The sequence below is a fragment of the Mastomys coucha genome, unplaced genomic scaffold (genome assembly GCF_008632895.1).
Source record: "Mastomys coucha isolate ucsf_1 unplaced genomic scaffold, UCSF_Mcou_1 pScaffold22, whole genome shotgun sequence".
Taxonomy (NCBI): domain Eukaryota; kingdom Metazoa; phylum Chordata; class Mammalia; order Rodentia; family Muridae; genus Mastomys; species Mastomys coucha.
The window spans coordinates 84,838,916-84,854,005 of NW_022196905.1; the positions used below are offsets into that span (position 1 = coordinate 84,838,916).

At 44.6% G+C, this 15,090-nt stretch overlaps 2 protein-coding genes across 28 annotated transcripts in view; one reads left to right on the top strand and one right to left on the bottom strand.

Annotated features, from left to right (window-relative positions):
- Positions 1-5,611: 5,611 nt before the first annotated feature.
- Positions 5,612-11,629, top strand: Stbd1 (starch binding domain 1). 2 transcript variants are annotated; one of them, XM_031391053.1, is made up of 3 exons: positions 5,612-5,838; positions 7,354-8,172; positions 11,600-11,629. In XM_031391053.1, exons 1-2 carry the CDS (start codon positions 5,637-5,639, stop codon positions 8,139-8,141), a joined length of 990 nt encoding a protein of 329 aa, XP_031246913.1. In that variant the 5' UTR covers positions 5,612-5,636; the 3' UTR covers positions 8,142-8,172; positions 11,600-11,629. The 2 variants fall into 2 exon arrangements, with proteins under 2 accessions (XP_031246913.1, XP_031246912.1); XM_031391052.1 differs by lacking the exon at positions 11,600-11,629 and having other exon boundaries at positions 7,354-9,004.
- Positions 10,783-15,090, bottom strand: part of Ccdc158 (coiled-coil domain containing 158) — a 69,195-nt gene continuing 64,887 nt past the window's right edge. For 18 of the 26 annotated variants that reach the window (XM_031391035.1, XM_031391030.1, XM_031391023.1 and 15 more), the window contains 4 exons: positions 14,037-14,195; positions 13,452-13,516; positions 12,209-12,330; positions 10,783-11,046 (listed from right to left, as the gene is read on the bottom strand). In XM_031391035.1, coding sequence (XP_031246895.1) covers positions 10,926-11,046; positions 12,209-12,330; positions 13,452-13,516; positions 14,037-14,195 — 467 coding nt within the window. In that variant the 3' untranslated portion in view covers positions 10,783-10,925. Of the gene's footprint in view, positions 11,047-12,208; positions 12,331-13,451; positions 13,517-14,036; positions 14,196-15,090 lie in introns of those variants that run through there. The other 8 variants (XM_031391045.1, XM_031391041.1, XM_031391043.1 and 5 more) reach the window with 5 other exon arrangements.

Below are 15,090 nucleotides of genomic sequence, written 5' to 3' on the forward strand. Positions count from 1 at the left end.
CATGCCCTAAATAAACTTAAAAAAAAAAAAAGGTGATGGAAAGTCATTAGACTAAGGTGTGTGTCTGATTCTGGGGAGAATGAAGACTGGAGAAAGGGGACCTTCCACCCCAACATGAGGCAGATAGACGTTCCAGAAGCTTGTCCCTGAGATCATCAGGAGGTCCATCAGGAGGACTGTTGGCCTGCTTCACTCCTGCCCTGTTTAGTCCAGGGCTAGGAGGAGTCTACAGCATGGCCTTAGTGTGACAGTGGACTGTTCCATATTCATGGAAGCGTCTGGCTCCAGGAACCAATTATTCTTGTTAAGGTGACTCAGCAGCATAGTCCCATGGGTTGGGAGTTTGGGGCACTTCAACCCATATTCATCGTCCTTCATGCTCCCATGTCAGCACTGGGGACTTGGCCTTTGTCAGACAATGCTATATCTTCACATGTGAGCTCTGGAGAACCCAGGCCTTGAAGTGTTTAGCCCTGGAGCCCTGATTTATCACGGGTCATTTACAGACACCAGTGAAGCTGTCCCAGGCTTGTGAGTGGTGTCCAGCAAGGTGAGCGGGTGCAGCCTCAGGGACCAAGCCCTGCATCTGTGGAGTTGATAATGTCTCCAGGTAGATTCTGCCAGAGTTGAGCTAAATAAGAGGAAACACAGCTGTTCTTGCTGAAGAAGAACTTGCTGGGTGGATATGGGGAAAGTCCCACACATCTGATAGCAGAGGTTGTCTATGTTTATGGCATAAGAGCAGAAGACAAAACAAGGCATTCTCCTGGAGGCCACGCCTCGCTGATGAGGGCTAGGTGGTGGGATCCTTGCACCGGTCACTGCATGCAAGGCTTCTGACTACGCCTGTCATCTTTCCCAGCTGCCCCAGCCTATTTTCTTGCCAAGCCTCTGGGATAGCCGCACGCAGTTTCCTTGAATTCGTCCCTTTCTGACTACCAGTGATTTTGAGCCTCTCTGTTTGTTTCTTCAGTTTGCTGTCAGCTCAGTCCAGACATTAAGAAAAGAGTGTCTTTTCTGTCCATTTCTTGTCAATGTGGGCGAATTTGTTGGATATTTGAATATTAATCATTTGTCTTTTAGGCAATACTGCTATCTGCCCTTGTCTGGGGCTATCTGGTAACTTTATTTAAGCGTCCTCCATTGGATGTAATTATATCAAAACAGCCTTCTAAGTCTGGTACGCTCATGGTGACAGTGTCTTGGATTTTGTTCCTTAGCCTTTCACTTTTATCATTTTCATGGACTGGTTATTTTTAGTCCACCGGAAACACATTGTTTAAAGCGGTACAATTAACCTAACTCCGCCCCACGAACCTAGACCCGCCCCTCACGAATTTAGATCCACCCCCCCACCCCCCTGGTGGTGAACTAGCTAGTTTTTCCAATACAGAGTCTCCATTTCTAAAGGTTTCATCATTACTAAGCAGCTCGGCCTGGAGTCCATCCAGGTGTCAAGATGAGTCAGAGGTTTGCAAACAGTTGCAGTTAGAAAATGTCTCTATGAAACCCGAGGCTGAGTGGCTCCAACGTGACCTATCTGCAGAGAGAGTTTGCCTGTGGAGAATGTCATGTAGAGGGAGATACAGGCGCCGAGTTTGACAGGAACACACAGGTGCTGTGGTACGTTCCCAGAGAGCCAGGGCTTGGAGAGAGAGAGGAGTTGGAAACCAGCTGCACGTCTGCAGTGCTGGAATATTCCCGGAAGGCAACCATGATGTCACACATCCAAATTCACACACTCACTTCTAAAAGAGATGCATTGAAATGTGAATATGGTTTAAGCACCACCAGGATTTGGTATAGCCAGAGCCTCTGCGCCCAGGGGTCTGGGATCAAATTTCCTGTTCAGCCACGCCTTGGTTGACCTTGATCAGATCTGGCCTCTGATGAGATATGCATGAAATAATCCTGCTGAAGCACTTAGCCTGGGGCCAGCATCAATTACATCTGTTAGGCTCTCAATGAAAAGCAACAATAAAAGCAAGGGCTTGTTAGATGAAGAAAGAGGCATTGTGGAACACAACAAACAAAATTCTCTGACCCTGGAGGGATTCGTGAGCTGAAGGAGGAAACAAGTTACAAAAACTAAGTACATCCTAAGAAAACCACAGACCTTGTGCTAAGAAGTTCCTATGTTCAGAATTCAAATAAAAAAATGGCATATTCATCTGGGAAATGGAAGGCTCTGAGTGGAATTCTGAGCCGAGGAGAGCAATGCCTGTTAAATTCGGCGTGGGTGCCCCCCTCGAAAAGAAACAGGGATGGTGATCGATGCAATTAGCATGAGGTTTTTATTGATCCAGTATACTGGGGTCGTCTTGCATTTGAAGCCAAGGTGACCCCCAGGAACAAAAGCACATACTTTTTATACCCTCCCAGTACATAGGTGTACAGCATGAGTTGGTTATCTCTCATTGGTGGAGCCCATTGTCGTTTGTTTCCATTGACCTTTGTACCCCAGGTGAGGAGGAGATACGGATTGCCCGTAGGAGGGGTAGGGGTGGGGGGAGATCCACCCCTTACTAGGGATATTTCCTGGAACCAAGCATGACTTCCCACAATTAGGGCATCTCCTGGGGACTGATGTTTCCTTGGTAAACCCTTCTGAAGCTCTGTCTTTAGGCTTAATGGACATTCCTTGCTCCTTGGTATTTTGATGAGGTGTCCCTATTTGCTCAATTCTTACATGCCAAGCTTTAGGATAGACTTTGAGCAGGGTTAAGCCAAGAAGAATTGCAGAGTGCAGTGGAGCCCGAGCAGATGGAGGTATACAGATGAGGTTTGAACAGGATACAGACCCTGAGACCAACAATGCAGAGGGCAGTGGAAAGGGAGGTTTACTCGGTCCCACTCTTAAAAACCTCCAGATGGAGAGAGCTGGTAAGTAGGGAGACGTTTTGCACACCAAGCAATTCTGCAACTCACTGGCATCAACCTGATGTCCTGCCATGTAACACAGTTGACTCTCTACCTCGAGTAGATTTGAGCTCATATGTTAAAGGGCTGAGTTTAAGATTCTCCCCATTTCAATGATCAATGGCAAGTCCAGGAGTTTCCTGCTTCTATTGGCTGATGACCTTCCGGGATCCAACAACCTTTTCCTTAGATTTCATGATTTGCTAGAATTCAAGGACATCCTATTCTAATTTTCTTTCATTTATCTCTTTCTACTATCTTCCTACCTATCTTCCTTTTTGGAATTGTAAATTCACAGAACTCAAGGAAACCGTGGGCTTATGCTCACTGGTTTTTGATGGAAGGTACGTGCTATGGTTTGGATATTCCAAACTGTATATGGTGAACCCAAGTTCACTGTTAAATCTCTAATTAAAGACATGAAATAGAGTACACCAAGTTCTGTGCACGTTGCACTTTCAAGTGGGAATCTATGTAAAGTGAGTGCAGAGCCTGAGGGGTCATGCGGACAGCTTTTTGCTGGGACAGGGTCCTTGGAGAGTCTTCTGTGAAGGCCTGACATGGTTGCAGTTGGATCTACTAGCCTGTAGTTTGAAGACAGGCAGCCTGTAGAGGCTTGCGGCTCAGTTTGCCCTGCAGCGATGTCTTCAGCTAGGTGAATTTGATTGGATGTTTGTCAGGCAGCACGTCCTTTCTCTTATTATGTTTCTCTATATTATCTGTGTGTCTCCCCTCTTCCACCTTTCTTTCATCTGTACCTTTCTCACGATCTACCTATCATCTTGGCTTGGACTTTAGACTCTTTAAATTCTAAAATTAATTTTAAGTATATTTTGATCATGTTCTCTCCTCCTTTTTCAGCTCATTCCAGACCCTCCCTGTTTTCTTATCCACCCAACTTCATGTCCTCCCCTTTCTCAAAAAAGAAAACAGAAAAATAAATATCAGAACACAAACTTAAAAAAGAAAGAAAATTAATAAGACCAAAAAAAAAAAAAAGTCCCAAATCAAACAAAACAAAAAATACACACACACACACACACACAGAGCCTGGAGCCTGTGTGTGTTGACCACCTACTCCTGGAATGTGGCTGACATACCCAGTGAGACTCCAATGGAGAAAATGGATTTTCCCCTTCCAGCAGGCATCATTTGCTGGGGGCTTCTTGGTCAGGGGTGGGACTTGGTGCTCGATTCCCAGCTCAGTGCTGGGATTCTATCTGGTTTGGGCTGGTGCAGGTGTTGTTCAAGCTGTTACAATATCTATGAGTGCATAAGTGTATTGAGTCTGGTTGTGTCTGCGAGGCACTGTCTGGGGGAGTTATCCACCACCCCAGCTTCCTCCTTCCACCATCCACTTCCTCTTCCACTTAGATCCCTGAGCGTTTAGGGGAAGAATTTAATAAAGCCATCCCATTTAGGACTGAGTGCTCTAAAGTCTCTCTCTGCACATGGTCCAGTTGTGGGTCTCTGTGTTAGTCCCCCTCTGCTGCAGGAAGCAGTTTCTCTGAGTAGGGCTGAGCGATGCTCTGATCTATAGGCAGAGCAATACTCCATTTGAAAATTAAATAATTTAATAATAACAAAACAAGAGTGATTGTATTGCTCTGTTCTCCACCTATCTACCTACTCCCTTAGGAGTTGCAGCCTATGCCAAGAGAGGAGCAACCCACCAGGAAGTCTCTGTCAAGTGATGCTGTGTGATCTCTTGTGATCTCAGTGATCCAGCAAGGAGCACTATTGAGTGTTTGATCCTCCCAGAGGGAGCCATGCTAGCAATAATTGCAAGGCAAATACTTTCCAGCTGTGGCCTCAGCAACAGAATGTGAACATGTGTTTAAAGGAAAGACTCCAGGTCAGAAGTGAAAAGCCCTGAAGGAGTGTGGTGCACATCCGCACAGCAGTGTGGTCCTTCCTTCACAGGGCTTCTGTTGTGTGGGGACCAATTTAAGTGCACACACAAAACACTTTGAATATATGATGCTTTGATAAAGGGTTGCTGCTTTATTAATATTTACTTGTAGGGGCTCCATGTCTGGGCAATATCCAGTTCAGCTGCATTGCGCAACAACACTTGTGGCAAAAAGAGATAGGAGGGGAAAGGCATGTTGATGCACGCTTGTAACTCCCCACTTGAGACGCAAGGGGATCTCGAGTTTGAGGCAGCCTGGGTTAGGTAAAGACTTCTAGGCTAATTTGGAACCTTTTTAAAAAGAGTGTAGGAGGTTCGAGGAGGAAAGATGAACAGGATTGGTGGAGGTGGCAGGCCTTTATGCAGAGGTTTGAGAAAGCTGGGGAGGGAGTGGAGCTTCCTCTAAGCCTCTGTGCCCTCCCCACGACCCTTACCCTCTTCACCCCTGATTGTGCTAACGGTCCAGCGAGGGCCCTGGGCGGTCCCCAAGCCTTTACCGGTCCCGGAGCTCCCGGAGCACCTCTCCTAGCTAGCGCTGTGCGTAACCGGGCTCTTCTGGCGTGGGATAGAGTGCAGCGGGACCAGGCGTGGAAAAGGCCGGGAGGGGCGATCGGAGTGGGAGAGCGCAGGGTTACGGGGCGGGGCGAGCGGGGCGGGAGGCGGGGCCGGGAAAGTTCGCGGTGGCCGTGGAGGGCTGGGCCGGCTGCCAGGGAACCGTAAAAGGCTGGGGCGGGCGGGGTGGGTGTGGCCGTGCGGTGAGCGGAGCTCTGCACAGGCTCTCGTAGTCTCCCGCAGCCTCTCAGTCATGGGCGCCGTCTGGTCAGCCTTGCTGGTCGGCGGGGGTCTGGCGGGAGCGCTCATCCTGTGGCTGCTGCGGGGCAACTCTGGGGCCCCGCAGAAGGGCGCACCTCCAGGGGAGGCTGCGGCCCCGGGAGGCGGTCCGGGTGGTGGTGGCAGTGGCAGCCTGAACCCTGAACCTTCCGATCGGGAGCTGGTCTCCAAAGCAGGTATTCTTCCTCCCCTCGAACCAGTTGTTTTGAAGTTTGGGAAAACCAAAGGCACCTGGAGCCATACGGGTGGGTTCTGGTGGACCAGCTTCCCCGACCCCAGACTGAACTCTCTTCAGCCCTCATCGCGTTTCGGGGCTGTCCTGTCCTGGAGAAGACAAGAGGGTCCTCCAGAGGCCGTGCCCAGCTCCTCCACCTGGCCGTGCTTGGCCGTGCATGAGGCTGGCTTGGAGGTATCTCACAACTCTTCAGTTTCAGAGCTGCAAGCGACATTTTCTGAGTCCCAGTCCCTGACATACCACACCCCTTCTTAGATCTGGGGCTTACAAGCACCACCTGATCTAGGAAGTTCTTTGAGGAAGACCTATCTAGGCAGTTCTTTGAGGAAAGTAAAAATCAGCTTAGACTTGGGTCGTGAAGGCCACTGTAGCTGAGGCTGTGCGCTGGCTGTGTGAACTCTGGCCTACTAGGGAATCCAACTCTGATGAGAATTGTCATCAAAGTTTAAATCTACATTTTAGAGACCCTGCAGCAGGCAATCAGTGAACACTGGCACAAACCCTTTCCTCCTGTGCCCTTTGCCAGCTGCCTGGCAGAACTTATTTTTAGTGGAGGTCATTTGTAGCTACTACGTGAAAATCTTTCCCACGGCTGGGTTTTGATAAACGGTTCATCCGTTTTCTTTAGAAAATTAGGAGTTCAGAGTCGTATTTGTTGACATCTCACTTTGAAGTTCATAAGAGGCAAAAATGTAGCGAGAATTCTCCGAATCCCCTGCTGATGTATGGTTTCAGGGCGTTCAGGCTTGTAGGAGAGAGGTAGCCAGGAATGAAACCAGGTTTTTAGAGAACTTGGATTGCATATTTTTAAGAATAATTTTTATAACTGTGTATGTACTTATAAAGGGGTACGGGTGGGATAGGAAAATCTCATGCTTGTTTGAAGACATTCCTTTTCCCTCAAGTCCTTCTCCCTCCCAACCCCCCAAACTCTACTCAGTTTTGCTCTTGGTATTCCTCACACTGACTGCTATGCCTTCCAGTTAGCTAGAGCTGGCTTGTCTTGCATTCACTTCCAGGGAGTTCAGGTGTGTACTCTCAGGTGCAGAGTAGCCATGTAGTCCTTTGTCCCACAGAAGCCACTGGCATGTGAGGCCCTGTGCTAAGCTCCAACTCCCATCCTTGGACAGCTTTTTTTTTTTTTTTTTTTCAATGACAGGAGCCAAGTGACTTAACTTTGGATACCTGCCAACATGGTCTGGACTGTGGGAGGCTTTATAACTTGTCACTTCATTCTCTCTCATAGTGTGCACTGAGACTCCCGAGTGTGCTTTTTTGATCATTGGCTCTACATGTGTGCTTTTAGAGCAGTGTTGGGAATGTTCAAATAGGTACTTGATTTTTTTTTTTTTAACAGCGCCTTGAACTGTATGTAGAAATAAAGACAACAGCAAACGGTTTTCTGAGTTTTCCTTTGCGAACCAGCTAATGTTGCTGCTGCCCTTTCCTTTCTTAGAGCATCTTCAAGAAAGCAATGGACATTTGATTTCTGAGAGCAAAGACCTTGGTAACCTGCTGGAAGCACAGAGACTGCAGAATGTTGGAGCAGACTGGGACAATGCCAGAGAGTTTGTTCCTGTTGGAAAGATTCCAGACACACACTCCAGGGCCAACTCTGAAGCATCAAGAAATCAAAGCCCAGGATCTCATGTACGAGAACGGAGACTCCCCAAAGGACAAGAAACAGCTGTTAAAGCAGCTGGCAGTGTGGCTGAGAAGCTGCCCTCTAGCAGCCTGCTCATGGACGGAGCTAAAGCGGTCCTTCAGGACCCAGCAGGCCACAAGGACTGGGAAGTGATGTCTAGGCACTCATCTTGGGGGAGTGTTGGTTTGGATGGCAGTCTCGAGGCTTCTAGGTTAAGTCTAAATCAGGGGATGGACGATAGTACCAGCAGTCTTATGGGAGGAAGAAGCTGGGAAGGAGATGGGAAGGTGGTGTCTCTGGAGCCTCAGCAGGTCAGCATCCAGTTCCAGGTGCACTACACCACAAGCACCGATCTGCAGTTCATTGCAGTCACTGGAGACCATGAGAGTCTTGGGGGGTGGAACACGTACATCCCACTCCACTACTGCAAAGATGGGCTCTGGTCTCATTCTGTCTTCCTGCCTGCAGACACAGTGGTGGAGTGGAAGTTTGTGTTGGTAGAGAATAAGAAAGTTACTCGCTGGGAAGAATGCAGCAACAGACACCTAGAGACTGGCCACGAGGATAAAGTGGTTCGTGCGTGGTGGGGGATTCACTGACTCAAGAGGCTGCAGCAGAGTGTGGAAGAGGGTAAGGCTGTAGAGTATACTGCGTAGTTTAAAGTAAAGGCAGTGTGATTCCAATTGTAGCCATCAGGGTTCTTTCAGATTTGCTAGTGTGGCTTTGGTCCAAAATGTAGGAAGATGTATGCCTGCAGATAATGCTTCCTGTAAGCTGGCACTTGCCCCTTGTTGTATTGACTGGTTTGTGCTGACACATCATGACTTGACGGATTGATCATCCTGGGTATTGACTACATGTGGGTAAGGAGGAACAAAGCAACTGCAGGAGTACAAGGTAGAGAGCCCTTAGGAGCTCTTAGACTAGGGAGACCCCAACCAGCCTCATCAAACACAGCTAAAGCAACACTGTTTACATTTAATAGTAACATCATAGGGAACTGTGACCAGTAAGGATTGAAGTGAAACTCCCATTAGTCTTTATTACCTTTTAACTGCTGAGGATAGGCGAGACATTAGCAGGTATGCCTTTGTCTTAGTAGTTGAAAGCCTGTTCAGAGTTGGTCATCCTGGAAGCAGAGCCTGAGGGATTGGGGTGTGAGATGCTGAGGTGGCTTGAAGGATATAGTTCTTTGAGGACTAGGAGTAGTAGGTCTGAGTCTGGTGCATCCCTCCTTTACTCTGGTTGGATCATCTCTGCACACTGCTCCACCCCATTCCTACCAGGTGTCCACAAATGGGCTGCCCCAGAGACTCCTATCTGTTAACTCTTCACTCTCCTTACATACCAGCGAGTGAATATAGGACCATGAATGATACAGAAGAATGTCTTTGCTCTGAGAAGAAATAATTAAGCTTTAAGTTATAACTGAATAAATAAATCCTGAGTTTTATTATCTTCATTCAATGTCTCAGTTATTTGTTTGAATTTTAGCACTATAACCTAGATATAAAGTAGCTATATTTCACATATAGAGAAAAGCAAGCCTCAAGTTATAGCAGATGCCATATGGAAAGTCTTTTCTCTCCCCTGGGGAAAGTTTAAAATTTTTGATTCTTATTTTTTTAAAAAACTTTGCTTAGAAGGGAGTTTTTGAGGTGCAGTTTCTTGTAGCATAGGCTTACCCCAAAATTCACTATGTAGCCAAGGATGCTCTTGAAACTGATCCTCCTGCCTCCATTTTTCAAGTGCTGGGATTATAGGCATGTGCCACCATACCCAGTTTTATACAAACATCTGCAACTGAGCTACATCCCAGCTTTATTGTTTCCAGACAGGGTAGCCCAGTCTGGCCTGGGACTCCCTAGATAGCTAAGGATGACCTTCAACCGCTGACTTTCCTACTCTCCTCTTCCAAATGTGCAAGTGAGTTTTTATGTGTTAACACTGTTATCTATTGGCTAAGGCAGTATTTAATTCTATATCAGATGCCCTGTGCTGACAAAAGTCTAGATGCAACTGAAAGCAGCATTAGAAAGTTTGTTTATAAGTTTTGGGCTCTCAGCATTTTTGAGACAAAATCCATGCCTTCTGCTTATGTGTCTCACAATGAGATCCACAGAGGCACTGGCCATTACTTCCCAAAGCTAAGTAAAACAATTTAAAGTCTCTAGAATTAAAGTTAACCTCTCATTAACACCTACTGACTTAAGAAACAAATCATGCTGTGTATATACACTTACATCATGTATAATTACATGCACATCAATTGTAATTGTCATTTGAAGTTAGGTGTGCTTCAGAGTGATAACTTTGTCATTGAGGGCACCACAGGGTTTCCCTGAGAGAGCAGGTATGCCGTTCTCAGGGCCCTTGCTGGAAGCTGTGTCAGTCAGCAGTGTCAGGTCTTCTGGGCAGCATCTCCCCTCCTCGTAGAGTTCCCCAGACCCCTTTCTGCCTGTGGTGCCACCTTGAGGCCCTCTCCTACCTTGGCATCCAGTGTGTGGGAGGGAAATAACTTGAGGAAAAATGGTAAATTCAGTATTAACACTCCAACCCAAAGGTAGCCCACAGTCTCTGTTCATATCCATTCCACCTGTGGGAACTGACCAGGTGACCATCCCTAGAGATGAGGGGCATAGGGGTTGCAACACGGCCTCCAGCTAAGTGGCTGTGTCTCCATGACAACTGTGTACTTGGATGAAGACATTTGGGGGGCATTATGCCCTGCCGTTTTGTCTCTAATGTTTCAGCACAAGTGAAACTCTTGTTTCACTTGCCTCAGTATATTTGGTTTGCATACAAATACTCCCAGTTTATTAAAATTTAATTAAGATAGACTGTATCAACGTAGAAGTTATCTACTCATTTGTTAAAGAGTAACAAAGTATTCTCTTTCTTTAGTTTTATGTAAGAGAAGAGATTTCTAAGTTTTGATTGGGGGCACCAAAGTTTTGTTGATTACTGATATTGACAGAACAAACAATGAGTTCAAGGTCACCAAAAAAGGCTGGTGTTTGTCCAGCATGCTGGAGTTTGTCCTTCTGTTCTTGGCTCTGCACCCCTTTATACCATCTGAACATCTTCCCCCAACCCCCCACTCCTGAAACCCAGAATTTGTTAAAGCAGGGAAAAATGACTCTACTATCTGAGAACCAGTAAAATAATTTAAAACAATTATACCAACATGCTAGAATTAGCATAAATGAATACATTATAATATACAAATTCTCTCAAATCTAACTGGTAATATTCCAAGTTTTATTGTGAGAGCATTCAAGAAGTTTATTTCAAAATAGAGTATACAGGACAGGGTATCTTTTATTAAAATTCACATAAAAAGAAAAAAGTTCACAGGGCACTAATTATAAATAACACCACAATTAGTCAGGCGTCAGCCCTCTGTAGAGAGCGGGCAAGCAATGCATCATTTTCGTAACATTTTTTCCTGATCTTTCACTTTCTGAATCCTCTTTTCTTGATTTCTTATCATTGAAGACATTGCTGAAATATCAATAAAACAAAGTTAGATTGTAAAGTCAACTCAGGTTTTAAACCCCTTCACACTCATCTTCAAGGATGAGCCGTTAGCCAGCAGAACAGACCCACTCTGACCCTGAGGTGCATACTTCAACGCAGGGCTCTTTTGTAACAAATATAACAGCCTCCAGGAAGCAGGATGAGATAACAGGGGCATCAATCAAGCACCTCAAGAGGGTCCCAGAGAAAGCCTCCTGTCCTTCCATCTTTGGGGCCAAACTTCATTACTACAGGTAGTTTGGGGAATTTCTCTGTGCTCTTGTGCGCTTGCACACAAATGGAAATACGTGTATGGTTTTGACTTCTGCTTGTGCTGGGGACCCAGCCCACACTCTTGCACCTTCTAGGTGATCTCTTAACATCAAGCTCTACCTACAGCCCTATAGTTTAAATTTTGATAAATTCTGCCAAAAAACTCTAAAAATATTGTTCAGAACTTCAAGTACCATCTTGCCAGGTCTGCGTTTGGACCAAGGCACTGTTCCTACTAAACAGATGCTGCATGTCTTCCAAACAGATGCCTCTGGGATGGGATGGACTCAGAGAGTGTGGGTAAGTGAGACCAAAACAAATCTAGGGTTTTTTTGTTTGTTTTTGTTTGTTTGTTTGTTTGTTTAAAAAAACTCACAATAATATGGGCAGTGAAAAAATGTTTTCTTACTGCTCAGAGAGAGCTGGGTTGACACAATTTACTTGAGATTTTCTTTAACAGCAATGTGATAGACCTCTGTGTATTAAAAGATGTGGGCTTTAGCATCAGAAATTGCAAGGATCAGGCCTCAGCTCTACCATTCACCATGTGACATGGGACTAACTGTGTTATCAGGACCCACACTCCCATGCATGCAAAGGCTTCATGAAGACAAGAGTATCAGTGACCTTAGGAACTGGGCTGCATGTGAGCAAGTTGTTAATGGATGCCTCTGAGTCTTAGTAACATGCTTGTATTCATTGTACAAATGTTCGTTGTTAGAAAAATATTTCTTGTGTGTGCATGCATGTGTGTATCTTTCTGTGAGTTCTTCCCCCCTGTTGCTGGGGACTGGACCCAGGGCTTTTGTTAGCTAGGCAAGTGCTCTATCATGAGCTAACTCCTCAGCCCTGGGGAACACTCTGTGTACTATACCTTGGTTCTTCAGCTGTAAATCTTCTACCAGGGTTTGCAAACTTTCCAGTCTGTTCTGCAGTTTTCGGCAGGTTTTTCCTGTTGTTTCTAGTGACGGAGACTGTGAATCTATTAGAAAATTGCTTAGATGTGATATTAAAAGTCTATTCAATATCTCTTTTATAAATCTTCAAATTACAAGTTAAACAACTTTTCTTATGAAAAATTTAAAACACTATTTTAAGATGAAAATGTTTCCCACTTAAATAGAGCAATACTAGCTTATATGGTTTTGTTTCAAATCAATTTGATTTACTATTATTCAACTACATAGTATTAAACAAATTCATGAGAAGAAATTAGCAAAATACTGTATGGGTCAGCTAGACACCAAACCTGAGTAGTTCCTAATTGGGGGCTTCTCTGTGTGTGCCTGTCACCTGGTGTAGACAGACTATGTGGTGGGAAAGGGCTGTATGCATGCTGACACAGCACAGTGACCCAGTGTGGTGGCAGCAATTGATAAGGGCCCAGAGGCATGAAAGCTGTCTCTACTAAGTATGTGAAGTTCTGTCAATTTCTGAAAATACTTGGCTAGCAAATGGATCTCAGCCCCCAACTAGATAAATAATTTTGAAAACATTTTTATTGACTTACTTTTTATTCTAAAGTACCTTTTCATTGTAAATATAGTACTAAAGATAATTGTCTAAATGTTTTTCAGTTCAAGAGGATGAGCATCAGTGTCTTAGAACAAATCTTAAGATTTATTCAGAGATAGGATAGATTAGGAATTTGTGAACAAAAATAATATCTAACATGGTGCTTGGTGAGGACCTGAACATGGGGGAAATGTCTTATCAGTGTGCAAAGTTCCAGGCACTAGCCCTCCTTTAGTGATCACTCTTGACAGGTCAGTTAGCTGATTCCTACACTTGTGTGCTTGTTTGCCTTCTTTGACATGGCTGTTATTATGTAGCCACAGACTACATGATGCAGTCACAAACTGGATAACTGTGTTGCCATGGATAGCTGTGGCTTACTATGGAGAGTAGGCCTTGGACTTTGGAGACCTCTTTCCTGTGTCCTGACTGATGACATACAGGGCTTAGAAGTAAAAGATACAGAGTCTAATGCATAAAACAGTAAACAATAACATGTACTCAAATGTGATAGATTCTGATTTTTATACTTTTTTAGGATCTAGAAATATGTATGGCATAGAATATCAAAAGACTAAGATGTTTTGACTATGACACAGCACCTTGTGTGGCTTATTTCTTATCAACGGGAATGATTCACATAGTGATGGGCTGGTTTTGGTCACAGCTGTATAGAATGAGAGACATTGCAAGTACAATTCAACTTATGTGTAACTCACATATTTTAAGGCACTTAGTCCAAATCAAATTGTTTTTTTTTAATTTCTTTTATAAAACAAAAACTGAACTTAAAAAATTGATGAAATTTTTAACAAGGTTGTATAGCAAACATTTACATTTAAAAAGATGTTGGCTGAAGGAAAACCCTATTTTAACTAAGCAAGAGTGGGAAGTCTCAGCACTTGGACATAAAGTATTATAAAATTATAAAACCAACAAAGAACAGCAACAAATAACAAGAAAATGTTTCACTGTTTATGTCACACAAGTGTAAAAATGTATTTATATATAATATCTAAGCTTCTATTATACTAAGGCATGAGTATGTATATGCAATAGCTGTCTAATTTCAACACCACATTACTTATAGCACCAACTGCAGGCTGCATATGGGCAGTGTGCAGAATCCCACAATCCCCTGGACTAAAAAATCGACCAACCCATCAGCAATACCAGATCCTTTTTACCTTTTGCAGAGTTGGGTGAATGAACAGGCTTAGTAGAGTGATACTGTGATGTGGAGCTTACTGACTCCTCGGCTGAGCTAGTCAGGAGGGAGTGCACCGGAGACTTCTTAGGAGAAGAACTGAATGAACGAGAAGCTGAAATTTTCACAGATGGACTTGCTAAAATTGCATAAGGACAAAGGTAAAAGGAATTAGTTAAAACCAGTGTACTGCACTTATAAAGAAACTCCCAATGGATGGGAGGAAAATACCTAAGGTTTCTAGTTAGAACTTTAAACAGTTGTGTCCTAAAGGGGTTGTACCTTATGTGATGGGCTAATCTTAGTTAACTTGATTGAGTTAACTAGATTGATAGACAGCTAGAAAGCTGGTAGAGTCCATTTTTGAGTTGTTTGTGAGGGAGGGAGTTTCTGAGACAAGTGGTATTTACGTCAACCAGCTGGGTGAGGGAAGACCTGCCTTATACATGGCTAGCACTGTCAATGGGCTAAGTCCAACTGGAACAAAAAGAGGTACAGAAGCTCGTTCATGGGGACTAGCTAATTCTTCATGGGTGAGTTTGGTTTTGATACTGCCATCCCCTGGAGACACCAGGGTCCAGATTCTTCACCCTTGAGTGTAGACTCAACAGGGACTCTTGTGAGCCTCCAGGCCTCAGCAGAGCTCGCACTGGGGTGGAGTCATTGCCCCTCTTGCTGAATCTTCAAGATTCTTAGACTGAGCAACTGTTCTTCCCTACTATTAACTTGCAGATGGCCTTTGTAGGACTCCCCAGCCTCTGACCATGTATGTTAGTCTATAGTTATACAAGCATTTTATGGTTTGTTCCTCTGGAGAACGCTGGCTTAGGAATGAGAATGCAGAATTCTGATATCCAGAAGTCTCAGTTCAAATCAGATCCACTGCCAATTTGATCAAACTGATTTGGGATTGTCAAATCACTTAGCTGTCTACAAAAACAAACAAAAAATGAATTTTGTCTAGAAGAAGGTAATCTTGATCTAAGTCTGAACCCAGTATCACATAATAAAAACTAACCAGGTGTGTACGAAGA